Below are 24,028 nucleotides of genomic sequence, written 5' to 3'. Positions count from 1 at the left end.
AGGTTATATTTCCCTAATCTTTTCCGTTTCATTAAGAGTTACGCTGTGCAATGTAGCTACAGGCAAGTGGGAATGAGCACTCTTGGGCCTATATTACGTTCTAAAGTAAATAACTAACTACCGATGGATATATTATTTCCTAAAATTGTAGTGGATAAAGCAAGATTGCATAAGTTCTAAATGATAATGTGAAAATACGATGTTAGCTAACTTACTTGAAAATAGACTACGATGGTTCGTGTCATGATCTTCAAAGCATAAAGAACATTTGTGAATTCCAGTGTCCATCAAAGAATTGTCTTCAAAAACACGTACAATCACTTTCTCTACCACACACTTAATATAAATACGGTAATTATACAAGGGCACTGTTAAACAACGATATCATCTAACATCCCTGAAACTGGCAATGTTCCAACAAATACCTTGACAGTAGCAGAGCCAGGAAGCACTCCGCCTTCGAGGTTTACTTCCGAGAGCGAAAACCTTTGCAACGCCCGGTAAGTGGTCACCAGTCTTCTCTTGATGTAGTTCTGCCGGACCTGGACACAATGAAAAGAAAACAACTTGAATAAAACATCTTACTGATTGCAGGGGAAGGTCAGTTTACCTGCTGTGCTTTCAGCCTACAAACACACACACACATACACTTACATACAGGGTGTTTCGAAATTAGAGCCTCCCTGCCTCTACAGCATAAACTAAAATTGATATGGACAAAAACAAAAGTAATTCAGAACAGGTATTTATTTAAGTTTCTCTCTGAGTATTTAATATTTTGTGTGGCCTCTATCTGCCTGTACCACAGCCTGCATTCTTGAGGGGTATGATTTCAGCAAATCGCAAAATAGCTGAGACTCAAACTCCATTTCCCTGAGCACTTTGGTCACCTCTCATCGCAGGTCGTCAAGGCTTGGTATGCTATCATAGTTAACTGTGCACGCTTCAAAACGTCCTTTAAAGTACTACCAATGTTTCCACACACATTAAGGTCAGGGGAGCTATGTGGAAATTCACTTGACGAGAAGAAATCGATGCCACTGTTTCGAAGCAGCTCCTGTGTCTGAAGAGCCTTGAAACATGGTGCCTTATCATGCAAAAATGTGACTTCTTCAATAGATAACACGTTTTCAGGATCTTTGAGGAAAGGAAATACTCCATCAGTAAGCACAGTTTCTCTGAAGTATTCACCATTCCATGACTGTCCTTTTTCTTTGACAATCCACATTAACCGTTTGGCTGTGAAACCTCAGGAAATTTCACAACTTGGCGATAGCGCACGTCATTGCTGATATCATCCAACTTTGCAGCCCAAATGATGTCATTTTCATGATTTGGCTTCCGGAATCTGTAAATGAAGAATTCATCTGATGTGGCAACATGGAGAAAGTCAGCTTCATTCCATTCTTTAAGAAATGAACCACAAAACCATGCAAGGTCTTCTCTCTGTTGCTGGGTGATGTTGGGCTTGCTGATAACGTGAAATGGCTTGATACCAGATTTTTTCAACTCACGATATACAGCACTATAACTTCTCTTCTTTCCCCTTTTTGTTTCTAGTTCAAGCGCCAATTTACGTAAAGACTTTCTTGGTCTACCCACTGCCTCAGGTATGATGTCTTTTGACTCCTGAGAAAGGACTTCAGGCCTTCTAAGATTCTCACTCTTTTCGCGATGACAGTCATATGGATTTTTGTTCCAGTTTCTTTTAACAAAGGATTAATCTATTTTAATGTATTTAGCTATCCAGGAACGTGAAATGAAGGATGTGCCAGCATCCCTGGCCTCTCTGAAGGTTATAGCACGGATTCGGTCAATCCATCTGATTTACTCCCAGTCGTTAGCCATGGCTGTATCTAACTCCGTCACTCAGTCTGAAAATACAAGAAATGTAAAATGAAAATAGCTTAATAGAAACTTACAATAATGTACTTGGAGATAGGCTATAGCAGAAAACTTCATAACTTTCCATTTGTTCTGTGGAGGGGGGGGGCTCTAATTTCGCACCACCAGGTATATATACTTCCATATATACATACACAATATATACATGCATGTGTGTGTGTGTGTGCTTTGGTGTATCTATGTTTGTATGCAACAAACTGCACAAGATTCTAAGTCTTACAATCAACTCACTAATGGTACACGATTACTTTTCTAAATTAACTAATGGAGGTCCTATGTTCATGTTTTTAATACATCCATATTTTTAATAAGAAAATTAACCAAGATGAAAACAGATTTAATATATTTCAGTCTTAGATCCCAAAATAATTTGCTTATTCTTATCTTGGATAAAAAAAAGGCCAATCTGTAAGTCTGTTGATGGATGCTTATATTATTCAGTGGTCTGGAACTTGTTTAATAAGTTGACTTATTAAACACATTATTCAGCTGTGAATAATTTACACAACTGTTAGAGAGTTTTCCTTTGCCAATACACAGACTCATTTCCTTTTACTCACTGAATTCTGTTTTCACCTCTTAGTACCACACTAGAAAACATATACTCCTACATTCAAAAGAGCTGCCATGCTATTAACCATGCTGTGGCTTTGAGGTATCACTCTGGTGCACCAGTTTCTATTCTACCATGATTACGTTATTTGTTAATAATTCATTCTCTCATTTTGGGGACATTACTTTGGACGTTACTCTTGCAGGTTTATTTTTTCCCGCACCACTCCCGCTTCTACACTATGTCAATCACATCCGATTTGGGTAATTATGTCTTTCTCAATCCGCGCATCTTAATCACGGTTTCTCCCACCAATGGGAACTTATGTCTCAATAATACTGTTGTTTATTATCCTGATGAAACTATTACGCAAAAATTTCTGCAAGATATCAATAACAGTTTTTCTTGGTTGTTACATCTTTTTACATATTTACCTCGAATGTCAAGTCTTGTCATTTCGGAATACGCAACACCTCTGTGCCAGCAGCAGAACCAATAGCAAGACAAGTTTCCGAACTGATCACGGCTGATCTTCAGTTACGGAATTCATTCCGACTGTCAGAAAAAAGTTTTATGAATCTATAGGTTTTGCGAAGGTGCGAATTGAATAGTTTTCAGTTCATTGCTATAAAAAATGATAAGCAATTGAATATTATTATTATCATTATTCTTAAACAAAAGAAACATCACTTATGTTGAAAAATAAGAAAACCAGCGCCTAAATGACAGTCTGGTTACATACGAGAAAAGAATATACAGATATTAAACCATCAACTCTGTATGTAAAGAGCAGATGAGAATTAGGTCAGAAAATTAAAGCACTGCTACGTGACATGGAAGTGGTATTATATCCTTTAAACGTCCAATATTAAACATCAAGAAGATAGCAAGAAAGACTTCCCTATCTTCACAGTAAAGCGAATGAAAGACATCAGGGTCTGGGCAATGACATTAACCCAATGGAAACATAAGTCAAAACAGATTAACCAGCGCCAACTAACTCAAGAGGCAGAAGTTCCCCGCTGAAATAAAGCTCATGAGAGATGGCCAATGAGGAAATGTTTATACAATAGTCTGAACCTTCATTTCCTTTGCGAAAATGTCAGCAGTCACTGCGGATGATACTGTCAAGCGGAAAAGATATCTGGACGCTGCTGATTCCAAGACTAGAGAACATTTTCGTAGAGAAAGACAACACCTCAGTTAAGAAGTTTATAGAAAAGTGACTCTTGCTGTAAAAAGTCAAAACAGTATTGTCTAAAGTCAATATACATCCATAAAGACTTAAACATCAACTTTTCAGCAGCCTTAGACAGCAATGGAAGGATAAACACTACACTTTAATACTGTAATAAGAACTTATGCTTCCCTACGGTGCAGACATTATCACAAAATGTAGTTTTATAATAAAGAGAAAACACCAACAAAATGTAACAACTTTTGGAGAACGTACCATATGTATCTTGTTAAAAGATAATAAAAAGCTCCCATATGGATCTGCTGAATCTCAGTATATTTAGTGGAAAATAGCTACCGATGGCAGCAATTAGAAAAGTAATGTCAATCAAGAACCGTTTCGACTGACTTCAAATCTCTGTGAAGTAGTAGCCTACTGCTTTAGCTTTAGGGTTGTCAGCAGCTTCACAACATTACAAGGAAGGCACTGGATCCGCACTAAATCCAAAAGTAATTCCTTACTAATGGATTTGATAAAGCAATCATCCTTCAGAGAAATTACCTGTACAAAAGAATACTTCCTAAAATCCTAGGCCACATTCATCTTCAAACTGATGGCGAAATCAATTAGAGTGCCTTCAGGTCCATAACATTTTCATATCCAAAGACGCTGAGTGAGTGCCACTAACATTTCAAATGCCCCGGAATGTGTTTAACAAATAAAGACAACCAAAGATAGTAACTTCATTAGAAAGGAATTTCTGCAGTAAAACCAAAGGTACTGAATTTCTTTACAAACAGGTCAGAAGACAAAGGCGAGACCAAATAATTTCTTGGCTTTATGATGGCTTACAGTAGAAAAAGCTAAAGCAAAACTAGAGGTCAGTACACCCTGTCTCTAGGCTGAAAAGAGAACAAATATGGTCAAACGAAGTTTCACAGGGGAAGTAAGCTTGGAATCAAAATTGAAATTAGTCAGAATATTTACTCTCTATATTAGTAAAGCATAGAGGACAGTGGAGGTCATGTAGGAAGTCAGGCCAGGAGATCAGCAAATTCTTAGTTATATCATGATTAAGCACCACACTCCATTGACTACACTACGTACTACACAATGCCCAGAATCTTCGGTAAAACTGGCACCTTTATTTTGCCTTAGAGGAGAGTAACTGAAATGAAAGTTGCACCACCTCCGCTCTTTACTTTCTGCTTTTAAATCCAAAAAGCATTTTATCAGTAAATACTTAAATGAATGAAGGTTCCCTTCTTACTCCCTGCTTGGACTTACTTTAACTTGCACTCTTGGTTTTGGGATTATATCATTTGTGTTACTCTTACAGGCTGTTTGACAGTCTACTATAACAGTTTCTTTAACACTGGCTACTTTTAAAATTTCGCAATCATCAGATGCTCAGATACTGAGTGTTGGGGGGGGGGGGAATTTATGAATAAATTTATGAGACCGATTAGTCATCATCTACACTTCTACAGCAAAAAAGTTTGGTGGTTCCTCTTGCAGGCTTTCTCATACAGTGCAAACTATTACAGTAGATTAAGGCTATGTTACCTGGTTTCGTTTCATCACTTTATAAAGAAGAATTATGAGTAAACACTTAAATGATGCTCTACTGTATCTTCGAACCCTCTTCAACTAAAACTTGAGAAACGGAAATAGATAAATGATGCCCATTTTTTGACAACTGAATCATATTTGGAAGTACTGTAATTCATAATTGAAATGTAGAACTAAGATCGAAGTCTTTAGACAAGTGTGTAAACTGACATCCGTTATATATGTAAATGATGAATTTCAGCAATGGATTTACTCCTTACTCGGGTAGCCTCACCACAAAATAAAACACTGGTAACATGAAGTCAGTTCTTGAGTACAACTAAATAAATGAAAGGAAAAACTTACGTCGACAACTATGAAGGAAACTCTCCGATTTCCTCACCTTTTTGTTGACAGATCTGATGAGATCAGCAGCAGTGATGGCTGGACTCTCAAGGGAGCCCGGCCGAGCTTGCGGAGACGGAAGTTGGGAGGTCGATGCTACGTCACCGACTGCAACCCAAGTCGAGCAGGAACGTGAAGTTGGATCGAGTCTTGGCAAGAAAACTCCTTCTAGTCGACCACCACCACATACATTCACCTGAAAAACGAAAAGCGGTGAAAAATAAAGATTTCGAAAATAGGATTTTTCTTTAGTCCTCTGGCTGTTAATTTCCTTCTATATATTCGTTGGTTCATTTACCTTCGAATTTATTTTCCCAAAGGAAAGAGTTTTGTTCAAGTATGTGTGTGTGAGAGAGAGAGAGAGAGAGAGAGAGAGAGAGAGTGCAAGCATTTTCGTAAACACAAACACAGGGCACACAGTAGTTAGTTCTGGCGTCCTAACCACCATCCTAAAAAGCTTTCAACCAAGTTCTATCCAACTGCCTTTAAGCAGTTTCAGCTTCTTTTACTTTTCATATTTGCTTTGATATAAATAATAAACGCGCGTTTTCGGTTAGGTTTTTGTTGGGATTCCCTGATTTTTTCTTTCCATTTTGGATTTATCATGTCAAATGACAGCCGTAAATGATGAGAAGGAAATCAGAAGGATTTACTAACATCTGTTCACCTCACTAAACAGATCAAGACAAATTACCTATTATTACCAAATTTCAAGGTGCTATTCTGTTCCATATTATTGCTCATTCCATATGAGGTTTTGGCATATTATGTTTTTATGGTCGGATGCCTTTCCTGATACCAACCCTCATTATTTATCTAGGTTTGGGACCGGCACTGAGAGAGAGTCTAAAAGGAAGGCGTTGGAAGAAATTGATCTAGAAATTGAAAATGTTCTGGAATGGTGGACAGTAATTAGGAAGTATGGAAAGGAAGTACTTGGGAAACATCTGTGATGGTATGGGAGGAAAAGGAGAGCTGGTGGTGGGATGAAGACTTACAGAAGCCAGTGAGAAAGAAGAAGAAGGCATATGATGGCGTACATACAGAATTGGGAACAAGGGAAGTCCTGAGAAAGATGCTGAAACTATCAAAGGCCAGAAACAAAAGCACCAAAGACATCACACATACCAAGCAAATTAAAGATCAAAATAATACTGTACTTAGAAGGAAAGAAGACATCTTGAAAAGATGGAAAGAGTATCTTGAACAACTGCTGAATGAAGAAAATGAAAGACTAATATGAGAGGACGGACAAGTGAACATGCGAATGGTAATAATAGGTTTCTCTAGGCAAGAGGTGCTAACCGCCTTGAAGATGACGAATAGGAAGGTGACAGGACTGGACTTGATCCCAGTTGAAGTATGGAAAGCATTAGGAGATGAAGGAGTGGAAATCCTTTGTATTCAAATGAAAATATTCTAGATACAAGAGGAATGGAGGGAAAGTATATTGATACCAATTTTATGTTCAAGAGTGTGGTAATTATAGAAGTATTAAACTGATGTCCCACACCTTGAAGATATTAGAAAGAATGATAGGTGCCAGACTAAGAGAGGAAGTAGAAATAGGGAGAGAACAGTTTATTTATGAAAGGAGTTGGAACAGCAGATGGTATGTTCTGTCTGAGACAGCTAATGGAAAATGTCAGAGAAGCAGAGGGACTCGCACATGGTGTTCATAGACCTTGAAAAGGCCTATGACAGAGTCCTGAGACAGGAAATTTGGAAGTTTGAGGGAGAAGATGGTCCCAGAGAAGTATGTATGGATGATTCAGGAACTGTAACGGAATGTGTATACCAGAGTGACGAGCAGTGTTGGAGAGACTGAAGGGTTTGAAGTGATGGTTGGATTACATCAGGGGTCAGCCCTTAGCCCATTTATTTTCAACATTGTGATGGATTTGAGAGGTGGAGAGCAGCACTGGAGGATAGTGGAATGAGGATAAGCAGGCCAAAAACAGACTATATGTGTACCATCACTGAGGGGGTGGCAGGGAGAATAAAAGATTGGATGGAGAAGAAATAAAGAGCGTAGACAAGTTCAAATACTTGGGGTCTATAGTAAAGGCTGGTGGAAGAATGGATGGGAAAGTAAAACATCAGATGCAAGCAGGCTGGAACAATTGCAGGGCTGCCTCTGGAGTCCTTTGTGACAAAAGAGTGCCATTAAGACTAAAGGGGAAGATCCGTACGGGAGTGCTAAGACCAACAATGCCATACGTACAGAAATAGCAATTATGGCAAAGACAGACGAGAAGAAAATGGACGTAGCAGAGATGAGGATGTTAAGATGGATGTCTGGTGTAACGAGGGAGTATAGGATTAAGAATTAGTATATCAGAGGGTTAACAAAGGTGGTTGAAATATCATAGAAAGTGGAGGAGGGGAGACAGATTATACGGACACCTACTGAGAAGGAAGGAAGACCATATTGGATTGCATGCCATGGAGATGGAAGCGCAGGGTAGAAGATCACTCTAATAATTTCATACAAGCTTTATTTAGAGGCAAACCCAAATCTGCCACGTAACTCAAACATCAAGAATATCTCAAAATCCAGAACCATTGCTAGAGAATAGTCTGATACCTTTGCAGGACTTATGTGCGCAATCATCTCATCTGAACCATACACTGTTATCAATTTTGGGATAAAAATATAGCCTTTTTTTTTTACAAAAGAATTTCATTTTATGGTTCACTTGCAAGCACCAACTTCCAAATAATAAAATTATTAAAATTCTGACCATTTTGATATTTTGCCATTAAGTAAGCCTGTCACCTGGAGAACCAGGCCAAGATCACTCATATGGAGGTTAAGTAATAGGGTCAGTCGGTGGTTCTACCCTATCTGCACTGCACTGTATAAACCACATCTATGGGGGGGGGAGATTAATTATAACAGAATATTATTATTATTATTATTATTATTATTATTATTATTATTATTATTATTATCACAAACTTTTATTATTTCAAGGTCCCTTTCACATGAGCACTAATTCTGTGATTTGAATTGTAAAATGAATTCGGAAGACATCTGGATATTGCTTAGCTAAGCTGATGTCCAGGCTACTGTCAACTAACACATGTATCACAATATTTGTAAATTAGATACAGGATAACTTTAAACAATTTGTTTAGTTTCTTAATTAGAGCCACATTACAAGTTAATCTAATTGCAAAATGGTTGATGAAGAAGATTAAAGATTTCTCTATCCTATCTCTCAGAAATATTTACAAAGGTCAGCAGCTCCTGAATGAAAATATAATATATATATGTATATATATATATATATATATATATATATATATATATATATATATATATATATATATATATATATATATATATATATATATATACACACAGTATATATATATTAGCTGACCAACCTTGGTGCTGCCTGGGAAAACTCTGAGTGATGACTAATAAACTCTCTCTCTCTCTCTCTCTCTCTCTCTCTCTCTCTCTCTCTCTCTCTCTCTCTCTCTCTCTCTCTCTCTCTCTCTCCTCCTAACACACCCTCTACTCTCTCCCTCACTTCCTCTCTCTCTCTCTCTCTCTCTCTCTCTCTTCAACTCTCCCTCACATTTTCCCTCTTTCTCCTCCCTAACACCCCCTCTACTCGCTCTCTCACTTCCTCTCCCTCTCACATTCTCACTCTCTCCCTTTCCTGTTAAGATAGTTGCTTCAATTACATTGCCCAACATTTAACATTTTATATTTCACCCCTTCTCACCCCTCCCACTCCGATGGGGGCTGAATTTGGACTTAAAGGGCATTGGGAGTGTCACTATTCATCTCCGCAAACTCAAAAACTGTGGATTTGACGCTAATATCTGCCGTTTTCTGTTATTCTTACATGTCACCCCCTTCCTGGCCCCACCCCCTTTGGTGCCAGTGATGTCTTACATCCCCACCAGTATTCTTTTCCATATAATAAGTCATATGCACACCAATATGAGGTATGATGCACCCAGAGAGTTCATTTAGTTACCAAGTCTACGGGAAGAACCAGTCATGTTTCAGGGAAGCCCTTCCCACCCCCACCCCTTTGGTGCCTTTTGGTGCCAGTGATGTCTTGCCCCCACAGTATTCTTTTCCAGATAGTTGGTCATACGTATGCCAAGTCTGGTTGAAATTGCTCGATGCATATCAGAGTTATGCTGGGACCTACACATACATACATACATACAAACATCCATTTATATATATATATATATATATATATATATATATATATATATATATATATATATATATATATAAATATATATACATTATATATATATATATATATATTCATATATATATATATATATATATATATATATATATATATATATATGCTATATATATATAATATATATATATTATATATATATATATATATATATATATATATATATATATATATATATATATATATATATATATATATATATATATATATATATATATATATATATATATATATATATATTTATAGACATCTTTTTCATTTGTTTTTGCTTTTTTCTATTAAGGATCACTGTCTTGACCTGACCCATCTGCGACTCCTCCCACTCATCCTCGCTCCTCCTCGCTAAGTGTCTCTACATGGTACTCTCCCTTCCTCGAACCTTTTATTGGCTGACCTTCGATGACCTTTTCAGATACCTGGCAGGATTAACAGCATACCCAAGACGAGGACAATAGATGAACCAATTAAGAGGAAACTGTCTAAACACAACCACCGTTGGCGCCGTTTGCCATATAAATACAAGCTCCAATGGACCCCCTTTGCTAGTGTATCTTACAACGTCTATCAGCTAAGAAATCTGTCTGTCTAGGAGCCCTGATTGAAAGTGCTACCATGTTTGGATAACATACTTACGTCTTGCGAGACATGACCTTATGAGCCTTTTGGTGCCTTTGCACTCGACCGAGCAAACCTAACTTAACCCGAAGTAGGCTGTTGCCTGACTTCCCCGATTGTAACTTTTGAGTACCAGAGAGTGCCTCAGTTTGAACTCCATATTCTGGGAGTACCACACCTAGGTGCCATTCTGCCTGTCACTGGATTACTTGACCAACAAAGCTTACCCCTGCGAGTGCCACCATCATTTTTGCACTCCACCACTGCACTCCTCTGCCAATTCCTACTAAATGTTTTAGTGCCACGCCATCATGTCCACTCATGTCGAGGATTTTAAGCTCTTCCAGGAACTCAGACTGGAGAAAGCCTCCACGGGGAATCCATTACCACCTGGGTTGATGCCCAGGTGGCTAGGGCCCAGGAGGAGAGAAAAGCCAAAGAAGACTAAGAAAGAGCAGACCAAGAAGCCCAGCGGGCGGAAGGAGAAGCCTAATGAGCTCATGAGTTAGCAGTCGCTAAATTCAGTTCGGAGAATCCAACCACTGCTGTTCCCCCATTCTGTGTTGCAAGGGGTGAACAGCCTGGTCCAAGCCTGGCCGAATGGAGAACCAGAAACCTGGGTCAATCACACTGAACGAGCATTCCAAAACTATAAGTCCTCCACTGATGAAATCTCGCTTATTCTAAATGGGCATATACAAGGGAAAGGATTTATCACTCTTCGATCCTTACCTCCCAAGAGCAAGGAGATCTAATGCTTGTGAGGCGAGCTATAACCAAGGCATATGAAGTAACTCCAGAGAAATGGAGGCAAAGCCGGCAGAGCCTCCAGAAGAATGCAGGACAGACCTGGACGGACTGGGTTTACTACAAGGACAAGAACTTCAACCCCTGGATGGAGTCACTTACTGGTAAGACTTATGAAGCTGCCGTTGAGTGCATGAAGCTGGAGGACTTCTTTTATTACGTCCCCAGTGTCCTCGCAACTTAATAGCATGAGCGACACCCCGCTACATTAGCTGAGTGCTACCAGTTAGCCAATGAGTGGGAAACTCATAACTCCCATTTAAGCTCCTTACACAAGAAGCTCAGCTCTCCAAGATACACCTTGGCCTCATCATAGCCAAAAAACGCCTCCCGCCAAAGCCTTTCCCCTGTCATCTTTGCAAGAACATGGGACATAAAGCTGATCACTGCCAGAACAAGCCAGGAAATAATCAGAAGGTCTATTCAAGCTCAACAAATAAACCTCGGAATGCACTTGCTGCTTCCGGAACCCAGCCATGCCTTACTGTTACCCTGACTGGGTCGGGTTTCAAATGAGACCATAGTAAAGACATTTGCAAAGATTGCAAAAAGGTCGGGCATGCATCTGCACAATATGCGGGATGCCCCCAATATTCCCAAATCCAAATGGTTCAGACAATAGTCAGTACACATGGGTCCACCAAATGGATAGGGTTGGACAGTGTGACTGTAGCCCCCCTTAGCGGCTCAGGACTGACCCGTGTGCTCACTAACATCATCAACACAGGGTCAGAAGTCAGTCTCATATTGAAAGGTCAGGTGCCCCCCAAAGTCTCTATTTGGGAGGACGAACGCATTTCTATCCGTTGGTTCTACGGTCACTCATTGGACCTGCCTCCTGTCTGCCTCATCGTTGCTCATGGAGACCCCTCACGGACTTGAGAACATCGATTTCGAGTAACCAAGAAGCTCACTATTGGACACCCCATGCTGTTAGAGCAGGATTTCCTAAAGTGGAGAGACTCACAGGTCCCTCTATGATGCTTGACAGTAGTCCCCACAGAACCCAAGGAGAAATCCTTCCCCTATGCATGCCCAACAGAAGGCTCTCTGCCAGTGCCAGATGGCCTTAAATTTCATTGCACAACTTATGGATATGACCCATGTACCCGACAGCAGTTCCGCCCCAGAACCTGTCCCCTTCCTATCTCTTCTCCTATCCCACGCCCTGGCGGACCCCCAGCCTCACAACCTGAGGAGCCCACTGGGCCCTCCTTTCTTACTTCTGGCCTTGGTAGCCCTGCAGACTCACAACCTGCAGATCCATCTTGGCCTCATTTGCCAACACCTCGCATACCAAAGAGGAACCCTCTCCTCTTGAAATCAGTGGCACGATAGTACCAGTGAGAAGCCGCCCTACAGATCTCCCTCCAGGAGATCCCAACTGTGCCTTTAATCCACTGCCAGGGCCATCTGGGTGCCATGAGTAGTGCCACACTCCGTCCTACTTGGACGTTGGACCCCTCACGAAGGAACCTCCAGTGTCTGGTCCTGCCCTAGTGCCATTGCCAGGAAGCAACTACAATCTCCCTCCTGGAGATCCCAGAGCTGAAGCAAACTCCCTGCCAGTACCACTTGCGTGCACTGAGCAGTGCCACACTCCACCAGTGCCGGATACTGAGCCACCTTCCACTTTGAACTCTAAGCATGGCCCTGCCAAGACCACAGTGCCAGTGCCAAATCAAGATTCGATTCCTGTGCTGGGTTCTGTTTTCATATCAGAACCAGAGCACCCACCTAGATTTCCCTTCAGGAGTTGCAATCTGGCCCCCACTCTCCACGCCCAGCTTGGCTCCACTACCAGTGCCGGACAGAGAGCCGACCCAACGTTTACACAAACCCTCTCCGGATTCCCACAACCACAGCGGAAGCTCACCCAAAGGTGTGGCCTTGTAACCCATGCCTGAGTTGGTCATCATTACCTGTGAGCCTCAAATGCCCACCAAACCTTCTTCCTCTGTTTCCAAATTCGCAGAGCAAGATATTCTGATGGAAATTGTTGGAGCTGTCACTGCTCCCATTGTTGCAGCAGCAGGAGTACATAGCGCCTCAATACCTTCTTTGGATTCGGCTTCACTGACTCCAGCTAGACACTTAAACCATCACTTCAAAAGAAGACACAAGAAGAAGAAACAGGTAGCCTAGGAGAGCCACCAAATTCTCACGGCACTGGTGCCAGCCTGGCACAGTGCCCCAACTTTATCTGAGTAATTTGGCACCGTAATCCAGAGTCGGATGCCAAGTTACTCTCTTTCTCTCAGTCTTTGTAAAATGTAAGTCATTTCCTTTCCTGTCGTTTGACATCATGTAACTTCTTCTGTTCCTACAGTGACGCTCATTGTACGACTCATAGCAGTCTGCCGCTAACTTTGTTATATTACCCACTCTGCTTGAGTGATATGCAGAGTGCCAAGTGCCAGATGCCCTGGCACTGTCAATACTAATACTGAGAGTCCTGTATGGTCTCTGATGAATAAAGCTACCTGACGAGTCAGATTTTCACATTTACCAGTGATTGATGCCTATTACAGAAATGGCGATCAAGTCATTCCTTACCATTTCAATTTTGTGACTTATAACTTTCTCCAGTTCACTAAAGTTACCTTAGCTAAGGCCCCTTTTGTTTACCACTACCTATCTTTTGATTTCTCTCCTTTTGCACTGTTACCAGTTATACCACCTTGTGTATGGGTTAGCAAAAGCATTATTTTGTGAAACATCAGACAAAGGTTGTCTGATCAAATCAACCACAACTCATATATCATTACTGAGTGAATTTGTGTGTTATGATTTATTTAGCTCAGATGTAAGTTGTAAGAGGCAAGCCTGCATTAAAGTTAAAATGTAAAACGAATTATTACTAATAATTTTGCCTTTCATGATTTGTGTTTGCTATAAGTCACATTTTTCTGCCCCACAGTTTGAAATATCTAGAGTAAACTTTGTAGGCAGACATGACTTTTAGTATAAGACTTATTCAAAATGTGTTTTAGGCGAGAGAGAGAGAGAGAGACAGAGAGAGAGTCTTGTTTATCAATCAAAAAAAAAAGCTCCTTGACATTCACACCCAAAAGGGTCATGATACATCTTCTTTTGTTGGGGAGGTGTTACAAACATCCTTTTGTCCATTTGTTTTATGCTTTTTCTGTATTAATAATTAAATATAATAAATTGGAGCAATCTGCAAAAGAAATACAAGATGTTTTGTAGAGTAACTGACATTTCCCATGCCTTGACCTTTCCATTAACACTTTAACCGTTTAGTACGTATATATACGTAGCGCTAACGCTGCCTGAGCCGTTTAGTACGTATGTATACGGGGAGCAGATGTTTTGACCGTGGTGTTTAGTACGTATATATGCGATCGATTTTTCCTGCCTTCCTTTCAAGGTTAATCCAATAAAATATGTTTTCTCTAGGTCCCAAGAAGTCTTGTTGACCATATCCAAACAAAAACACTTCCTCCCGAACCCCTTTTTATCATAATTTTTCTGATTTTCTATATCTAATGCGGGAATTCGCCAGTCACTTGGCGACATCGCTATGTTGCGAGACAACACTGCTGGGCTGGTTCGTTCTCTTACACGGAATTTTGGTCTTTCAACGCATGGGGTAGAAGGGCTATAATCCTATCTAATCCAACTTTGTATCGGTAATGAGTTACTTTCTTCTCTGTTTTTCTTTTCCGGCTCTAACGCAAATGAAAAACAATAAGTAACTGTGGTTTATTGACATTATTCCAACTGAAATATGGAAAATGTACTCACTTGACTGTTTCATTTTACGATAGGTTCAGTGCATATGACTGAACTCCAGATGCGCTTCATTCTGAATAATGACCGAAAAATGCTTTGTTTACTTATTCTAAATTGCTAATTTATTTCATCAATTTAACTTTAGCAGTTCATAAAAATTACTTCAGAAGCTGTGTATATTATGTCGCTATATACACGCATATATATATGTATATATATAGTATGTATATATATATATATATATATATATATATATATATATATATATATATATATATATATATATATATATATATATATATAATATAATATAATATAATTGTTGTTACTTATGAATAAACTCTGAAACGTCACAGATCACAGGGTTAGATCTAGAACGAACAAACATTCAAACATGAAACAATACACAAAGACCATAATTTAAATGAAAGTTACGTACAAAATTCTTCCACAAGAAACAATGCTGAAAATTCATCCTACAGTGAGAATGATGAAAATGACAACAGAGGTTAACAATTGCCGGTAAAGACAGGAAAATGAGGTCTGTATTTGATGAAGGTGAACGGGTTGCCAGTAATTTCCGGGCATAAGATTTCGTATTTGACAACAGTGTCAGTTTCATTACATCGATAAAGGAAAATCTGTAAAACTAGATGATGAAATTTATCGGTATCACCATTTTCTTAATCAAATTATCTTTTAGTCGTAGAGAGAGAGAGAGAGAGAGAGAGAGAGAGAGAGAGAGAGAGAGAGAGAGAGAGAGAGAGAGAGAGATAACTTTTCTTTGTATTGTGCTTTACCCTCCTTTGAACACTGGATGTCACATACAGTAATTTCATATACAGTAATTCAAACCTAACAATTTTGGCATTGATAACCCATAACGTTCGAGAATTCTAACAACTATAAAAAGAACAATTAGCATACGGATCAATGGACAGAGACAACATGATGTTGTATATATATATATATATATATATATATATATATATATATATATATATATATATATATATATATATATATATATACAGTATATATATATATGTATATATATATATATATATATATATATATATATATATATATATATATATATATATATATATATATATATATATATATATATATATATATATATATATATATATATATACATATATATATATATGTGTGTGTGAGTGTATATTTAGATTTATAGTGCACATACAAACTCTGTACACACAATATGGGTGTCATTAGCTACATATGTGTGTGTGAGTGTATATTTAGATTTATAGTGCACATACAAACTCTGTACACACAATATGGGTGTCATTAGCTACGTTTCCAAACTTCTTCCTGACTTATAATCCGACTGCAGTTAATCTGCATTCCTCAGTTCGTAGTTCTTTAATCCGGTCATAAAATCCTAATTACCCCTCCCTCCCCCGGACTGTCCAGAAGAAAGAGGCCTTTCCGGGACAAGGCTGAGTTAATTTACAAATCTGCCATCCAAGGAGAAGTCAATAATAGTATCTTTTTTATTTTTTTATTTCGTGTTGTAGCACTTATTTTCATCAGTGAGTCTGGCCTAGATATTGGGCATTAGTATAATTTATTTAGGTGATTAGAAACTAGATCATCCTCACCCTACTTTTGTTCAAAGCAGTTTAATGTATGACTTCAATTCTTCAGTTTTCAATTCATTTTACGTCTTCACGGTTAGATACGAAGAACAACTGTCAAGCTGTTTACTGTTTCAGACTTAGTATGGGAAGGTGTGGCGATGTGTTTGTCATATCTACGCGATATCCAAACTTAGGTCAAGGTTTTGTGAATCAAATCTGGGAAAAGTGGCAACGCCTAAAACGTACTACATGTTCGTGGTCATTTTGGTTTGACTATGATGATGATAACTGGCTAATATTGAAATTTGTAAGGTAGCGACGTAGGTGGTATTGACTGAAATGATCGGCTGTTGTTTACGGCTCTACAATAGTTACCTCCCACCAGCGGCGAATTTGATGGGCTTGATATTAGGGCCTGGAATTATAACGAGTCCTTTTCAAAGATTGCGGTTCCTTCTTTCATTGTTAATGGTCACTTCGAAATTCCCTTGTCGACAGTCAAAATTCATGGGGGAAGTAAAAGTCGTTTAGCTTGCCTATACAAAAGGGAGACCACTAAATCCGCCATTTTCCGTGAAACAAGGAATCGGAATCGGTCAAAAGGACTAGGGATAATCCGAGGCATCATTCTCCCACCAAACTCGATGCAGGTGGAAGGAAGACAGGAGATATGAAAACAACCTGAATATGCCTTTGATATATATATATATATATATATATATATATATATATATATATATATATATATATATATATATATTAATATATATATATATATATATATATATATATATATATATATATATATATATATATATATATATATATATATATATATATATATATATATATATATATATATATATATATATATATATATATATATATGACTTAAAAATTCCATACAATTTACTTTTATTTAATATTTTTTCCATTTAGAAAACAGACATGCATCGTGGATGATGTACAATTCATAACAGGAACCTAGGTTTAGCCCAAAGATTGGATTATACAGACTACAAAATGCAAGATCTTTCGGAAACAGCTGGAATATATACCATTATATGGCCTGTCAAATAAAAATCTGATGATTAGTAACAACTATAATTCGAATGAATAATTGTTGTATCCTGTAATTCATAAATTCTAGAACGTCAAAAAGAAAGAGTTTCATATACAACAAATAAACTTCCATACATGAAACAATGCATGTGTGTCGGTCCTAAGAGAATGTTATTTTCCAAATGTCGCCACGCTGATAATCTTATAGCCAAGGGAAAAATAGTTGTTATTATCATGGCTGGAAAGAGCAGACGTATAAATACGTGACAAGGGTGAAAGGGAAATGGCCGTATATACGTTAATAGTCTTATATGGGTTAAAATATATGGAATAAGATACAGAAACTGATAAAAAAAAAAAAAAGCAAACGTAGCCCCCCAGCACTCAAAAGATAGCGCGGACGGGAGAGTAGTTGCCATGTTGTGTTTTTTACTTTTTGCTGACAGTCTGGGCAGAGTAAATTTTTGCTGGTCGCACTCTTAGCTGACAGCTGGGGGCACCATAGCTGCTTCCTATAGAAAACGGTTATTGGGTTAATGACAACCCAGGTGTCAAATGAGCAGGTAATTAAGCCCCCTGACCTGACCATATTAATCTTTGCTTGAGGGGGAAATCAGTAGCCAGTTGCACATTTACACAGACCCTTTGAGAGTTAACATATTGTTAGCAGTTCCCAGTCAATTTCATCACGAGATCTCCCTGAGGGCCTGTCCCTCCTTGCTTTTACCTGTCATGCCATTAAGGGTCACTTTCTTGACCTGACCCACCTGCGAATCCTCCCACTCATCCTCGCTCCTCCTCGCTAAGTATCTCTAAATGGTACTCTCCTTTCCTTGAACCTTTTAGTGACTGACCTTCAACGGCCTTTCCAGGTACCTAGCAGGATTAGCAGCGTACCCAAGACAAGGACAATAGATGAACCAATTAAGAGGAAACTGTCTAGACACGACCACCATCGGTGCCATTTGCCATACAAATACAAGCTCTGATGGACCCTCTTTCCTAGTGTATCTTACGATGTTTATCTGCCAAGAAGTCTGTCTGTCTAGGGGCCCTGATCAAGGCCCCCCTAGACTGTTCACCCTGAAGGTGGTCCTACCTCACCACCTTCCCCTCTGTAGATTGCCAGCACCCTTTGCTTCATCTGCTCCCTCTATGGTGGGGACGGTACTCGAGGCAGCTTCCACTGATGCCCTGCTACAGGAACCCTGCTCTGAACATCTTCATGTCTTGTCAACAGACTAAGATAATGTGATTGGAAGTTGACTGCTCGGCCTCACCACTTTAGCCTTATCCTATTTGCCACCTGTTCTCCTGTTTCTATAGCCTATCCCTTTGCAGTTCTCCTTCAGAGACTTGTGATTTTGACTGTGGTGCTTTGATATTCGATATTTTGGAATACTAGTGTTAATTCTAACTTTGCTTTGATTACAAGTGCCTATATACAGCAAAAGAGTGATACGAGTGCCTTGCTATTTGCTTATGTATTCCAAGATAATTGTCATTCCATTCCCTTCATGTATTTCAACATCCCTGCTCTTGCAGATCCGTGTTTCGAGTACCTGTTGTGTGGAATTAACTGTAGGTCAACGGTGCCATCATCCTGCAAACTACAATGGCTATATCCAGTCAAGATATCCGGAAATCCTAGTGCGCTCCCGCCTTGATTACTGCACCCCATCCTGTACATTCTAGGATCCTCTCCCATCTTTGCAACATATCATAACCAAAGAAGGCTTAGTGATAATGCTTGCACATGCTGTGGTACTTCGTTTAGTGATTTGTAAATTTAGTAAAGTAATTTCAATAGTGCCACAGTGCTCCATTAATAGCTCCTGTAAATATTTCTCTTCTGATTTGTTAGTGAATTATACCTTTTAAGAGGACATTCTTAAGTTTGCCTTCAACCTGTAACCTTATGATAATTTGAATATATTCAATATTACATTTTTCTATTCACCGGACTGCAGCCCCCCTTGTAAGCCAGTTGCACCTATCTAGATCAAAATTAGAGTCACCCCTTCCCTTGCACTCCTGCGTGATCGTGACCATATATATACAATATATATATATATATATATATATATATATATATATATATATATATATATATAGATAGATAGATAGATATGTGGTGTATATATATATATATATATATATATATATATAGATATATATGTGTGTGTGTGTGTGTGTGTGTGTGTTTGTTTGTGTATATGGTAAATAAATAAATATATATATGTACATAATTATATGCATATGCATATATATTATATATAAATAAATATATATATATATATATATAATTATATATATATATATATATTATATATATATATATATATATATATATATATATATATATATATATGTCTATATATTTATATATATAGTATATGTATATATGTATATTTATTAAGTATACATACACATACACACATATATATGTGTGCGTGTGTGCACACATACGAGGAGCATTCAGTAATAATGCAACATAATTTTTTCTTAGCCAATCTTCGTTCAAAAATTTGAAATTTTGTGTGAAACATCCTTAACCATTCCAGCATTATGGCATGTACTTTCATTAATTTCCTATAGGCGGCTGCAGTATAATCAGCTATCAAAAGGGGCCTGTGACTGAAGTACGTTCAAAACGAAGAGCAGTAATAGACTTGCTTTCTGTGGAGACCGTCACAAATGTTCACAGGTACTTGCAGAATGTCTAAAGAGACCTGGCAGCGGAAAAGCACTGAGAATCGTTGGGAAAAGTGTCTGTCATCATCAGAAGAAGGTCAAGGAAACCTGTCTGATCTCCAGCATCCTGGCCAGCCACACAAACTGTGATGCCTGCAATGGCAGAATGTATGGATGAACTCAGCGGGCTCAAACCTTTGAATACCCTAAGTTGTGGACAATTGTGTTGGCACTATCTACAGAGATATCAAGTTGAGCAGCGAGCCGCTTGATTGTGATTCTCCAGTCACCTCGATAACAGTGTCCGCATGTTCCACCATTGCAGGATTCACAGCTGTGTGTGTGGCCAGCCAGGGCACGGGAGATCAGACAGGTTTCCTCGCCCTTCTTTTGATGATGATTGACACTTTGCCCAACGATTCACAGTGCTTTTCCACTGCCAGGTCTCTGTAGACATTCTGCAAGTGCCTGTGAATATTTGTGACGATCCCTTTTTCCATCGAAGCAATTCTATCACTGCTCTTTGTTTGGAACGTACTTCAGTCACAGGCCCCTTTTGACAGCTGATTATACTGCAGCCATCTATAAGAAATTAATGAAAGTACACGACATAATGCGGGGATGGTTTAGGATGTCGCACACAAAATTTCAAATTTTTCGAACGAAGATTGGCTAAGAAAAAAAATATGTTGTAATACTTACTGAATGCCCCTTATATATATATACAGTATATACATGTATATATATATGTGTGTGTGTGTACTTACTAAATATACATGTATACATATTATCATAACAACAAGAAGTCGCCACGTAGCCGACCCTTAATTTGCCAGTGACATCGGTATCGGAGCAGTGATGTTCCAAAAGAAAGAGGGAGTTAGGCACCCAGTGGCATATTATGCTAAAAAATTGAAGCCAGCTGAAATTCGTTATAGTACCATCGAAAAGGAACTGCTAGGAATGGTGCTGGTGATGAAACACTTTGAGTCATACCACGCTGACCACACTTTCCCGATAATGGTGTATATTGATCATAATCCCCTACGATACTTAACTACATTTAGGAACCAGAATAAACGTTTAATGCGATGGTGCCTCAATCTCCAGGACTATAACTGGAGAATTGAGCACATCAAAGGTAATGATAACAAGATAGCTGATGTCCTATATCGGCAGAAGAGCAAGTAACACCCCAGGGCCTTACTAGCGCCCAAAACTCCATCTCAGGGCAAGAAAACCCAAAGCAGTTCTCAGCCAATATTTTTAATCCAGAGGGCGTGGCCCACCAGCCAGATGGTGGTGGTACGTTCCCCTGCCTTCTTGTAATTCAAGGAACTTCATTCCAACCCCCCCACCTTTCTCTTCTCTTTTCATTGCATCAATTTTGTCCAAATATGTGTAATATAGAAGCCCTTTGATACCTTTGATTGAATTTAAGATATCAGGTGAGAACGAGTCGTTTCCCCTGATCATTCTTTAGGTACTCAGTGCCACCAAGGCAGTGCCATGTTAGACACCGCCCATCAGTACTCGAAAGAGAAATAATACAAGAGGTGTATCATAATGTTAAGAAGCCTCTTAAAGGCAAACTAACCGCATGCTGCTATTTCTTTGGAATTAAGGAGCTTATATGTAAATTAATTCTTAATTTTGTCACCCGCCTCAAATTACCTTGACCTCATAATCCTAAAGTAATGTATACCTTAGAATTGAAGGAAATTAATGTGCCATGTTAAAGTAGATTAATATTAATGTGTGTTGGGAATAAAGTTAAGTAAAGCATCTCTTCATATTGTGTTGGGAGAAAAGTAAAGTGAAGCATCTTTGCCGGCTTCTTGAATACCAACATGCGCACCCTAATGAAGGTGTGTATGTTTTCTTCTGTGGTGAGCTATTATAACTAACAAGAAGTTTGCCCTTAGTTTATTGAGAGTAGAATCGTCGTTGCAAAGCCAACCCCAGTTGACCTAGATACCAACACATAAAAATTATCAACATTCCTATCTGTCCCCTTCCTTTAACTGGGACAGGCATTTAGATGGCACGGCTGAAAGGGGCTGCTTAAAACAACCATTCTAAAGGCAGATTGAGCTGGCTGAATTGTCTTTCCACAGGATACCTGGGGAGATATAAACAGATGGTCGGAACACCTGGAAAATGACACATCTTCAGCCCGGTCACCACATGGGCCTGACATTGGGGACCCTACCCTTGGCGGTTGCCTTAAAAGGAGCTTGGACAGGAAGATCTTTGCAGTCAGCCAGAGACATGCGGGTGATCGCTACGAACGCTGAGAGCCACCCCCTCCCCCACCCCCATCAGCACCTGAAGCTTCTGATGCGGAATCCAGCCCCTTCGTCACCACGTGGACGGACTTCCCAAGCGAACTAGTGCAGAGTGCCATGAGTGCGACTGCCCGTCATCATTCATCGCCAGAGACCCGCTTCCCCCTACGGTAAAGTACGAGTAAAGACCTTTTAGTCACGACAGTTTGCCATTAGAAGTGTTTATTGAGTGCCAGTGTTACTCTGTATCCAATGTGCCATTTCCCATTGCTATTCCAAGTGTTTGTGTCCCAGTGTTAAGTGTTCATTCATTCCTCAAGATCTGGGCACCATCAGTGCACGCTCGAGTCATTGTATGTGTTATATTTTCCTTTACTGGCATGTAATTTTTAACACTCTCTTGCAGAGGGACCAATTTGCTGTGGACTCATCTTGGACTGTGCCTTGCCATCATTCAAGACTCCAGTAGGAAGATCTTCAGGCTTTGCAAGCCTCCTAATAATTCATTTAACCATTTTCTTCTGATTCTTTTCTTGTAAATATTATTACTTAATTTAACCAAAGTGTTTACGTAACATTCCCTCATGAAGTAGAGCCCTAAACTGATGTGAATCATCCCCTTTTCCTTTTCTTTTTATGATTTCCCTTAACGCAAAGTCAGATTTCCAAGGGCAAATAAATAAGTTATGTTGCTGGCCTGTAAAAGTATTCTACAAATCTAGAAATCCAGGAAATACATAAAACATACTATATATATAAATATATAGACATTTATATATATATATATATATATATATATATATATATATATATATATATATATATATATATATATATATATATATATATATATCTGATCTAGATAACTAATTTCTGGCCTTTGAAAACGTGTGCCCAGTGCAGGTGGCCTTTATATTGATGTAGGTATTTTCTGCAGTTGGAAACAGTGGGTATCTGATGCTCTCATTTGTGCCTTCCGGTCACGATCAAGATGCCTGGAGACAACATGACAGATGAATGGAAGCTTTGTGATATCTGTGGGTTCAGAAGGCAGGGTCCTTCGAACACTGAACTTGACGATGACGTCATTCTTCAAGGGAGGGGTTATTAAGTGAATGTGTGCATACGTGCACTCTCTAATGTGTATATTATAGAGGAAACATAGCATGGATATTCACTTCGATTTGCAGCTGGTGTGATCGCTCTTTTGAGCTGTGTTTGTGAATAAGAACGGCCACTGTGAGGAACGGTCTCCGGATGGCTGTAGAATATGCGTTAGATAACTCATTAATGCTTATATCTTTTACAGACATTATGTGGAATATCCATTTTACATTGCAGTGAAACCCCTCTGTTCTTTA

At 38.9% G+C, this 24,028-nt stretch overlaps 1 protein-coding gene across 7 annotated transcripts in view; it reads right to left on the bottom strand.

The window, feature by feature from the left end:
• Positions 1–24,028, bottom strand: part of LOC136841025 (uncharacterized) — a 317,702-nt gene that overhangs the window by 202,657 nt on the left and 91,017 nt on the right. For all 7 annotated transcript variants that reach the window (XM_067108076.1, XM_067108080.1, XM_067108079.1 and 4 more), the window contains exons 4-5: positions 5,590–5,787; positions 426–542 (exon numbers count right to left, since the gene is read on the bottom strand). In XM_067108076.1, coding sequence (XP_066964177.1) covers positions 426–542; positions 5,590–5,787 — 315 coding nt within the window. The remainder of the gene's footprint in view (positions 1–425; positions 543–5,589; positions 5,788–24,028) is intronic.

The sequence above is a fragment of the Macrobrachium rosenbergii genome, chromosome 8, assembly GCF_040412425.1.
Source record: "Macrobrachium rosenbergii isolate ZJJX-2024 chromosome 8, ASM4041242v1, whole genome shotgun sequence".
NCBI classification, from domain to species: Eukaryota; Metazoa; Arthropoda; class Malacostraca; order Decapoda; family Palaemonidae; genus Macrobrachium; species Macrobrachium rosenbergii.
This window is presented reverse-complemented; position numbering and strand designations above follow the sequence as displayed.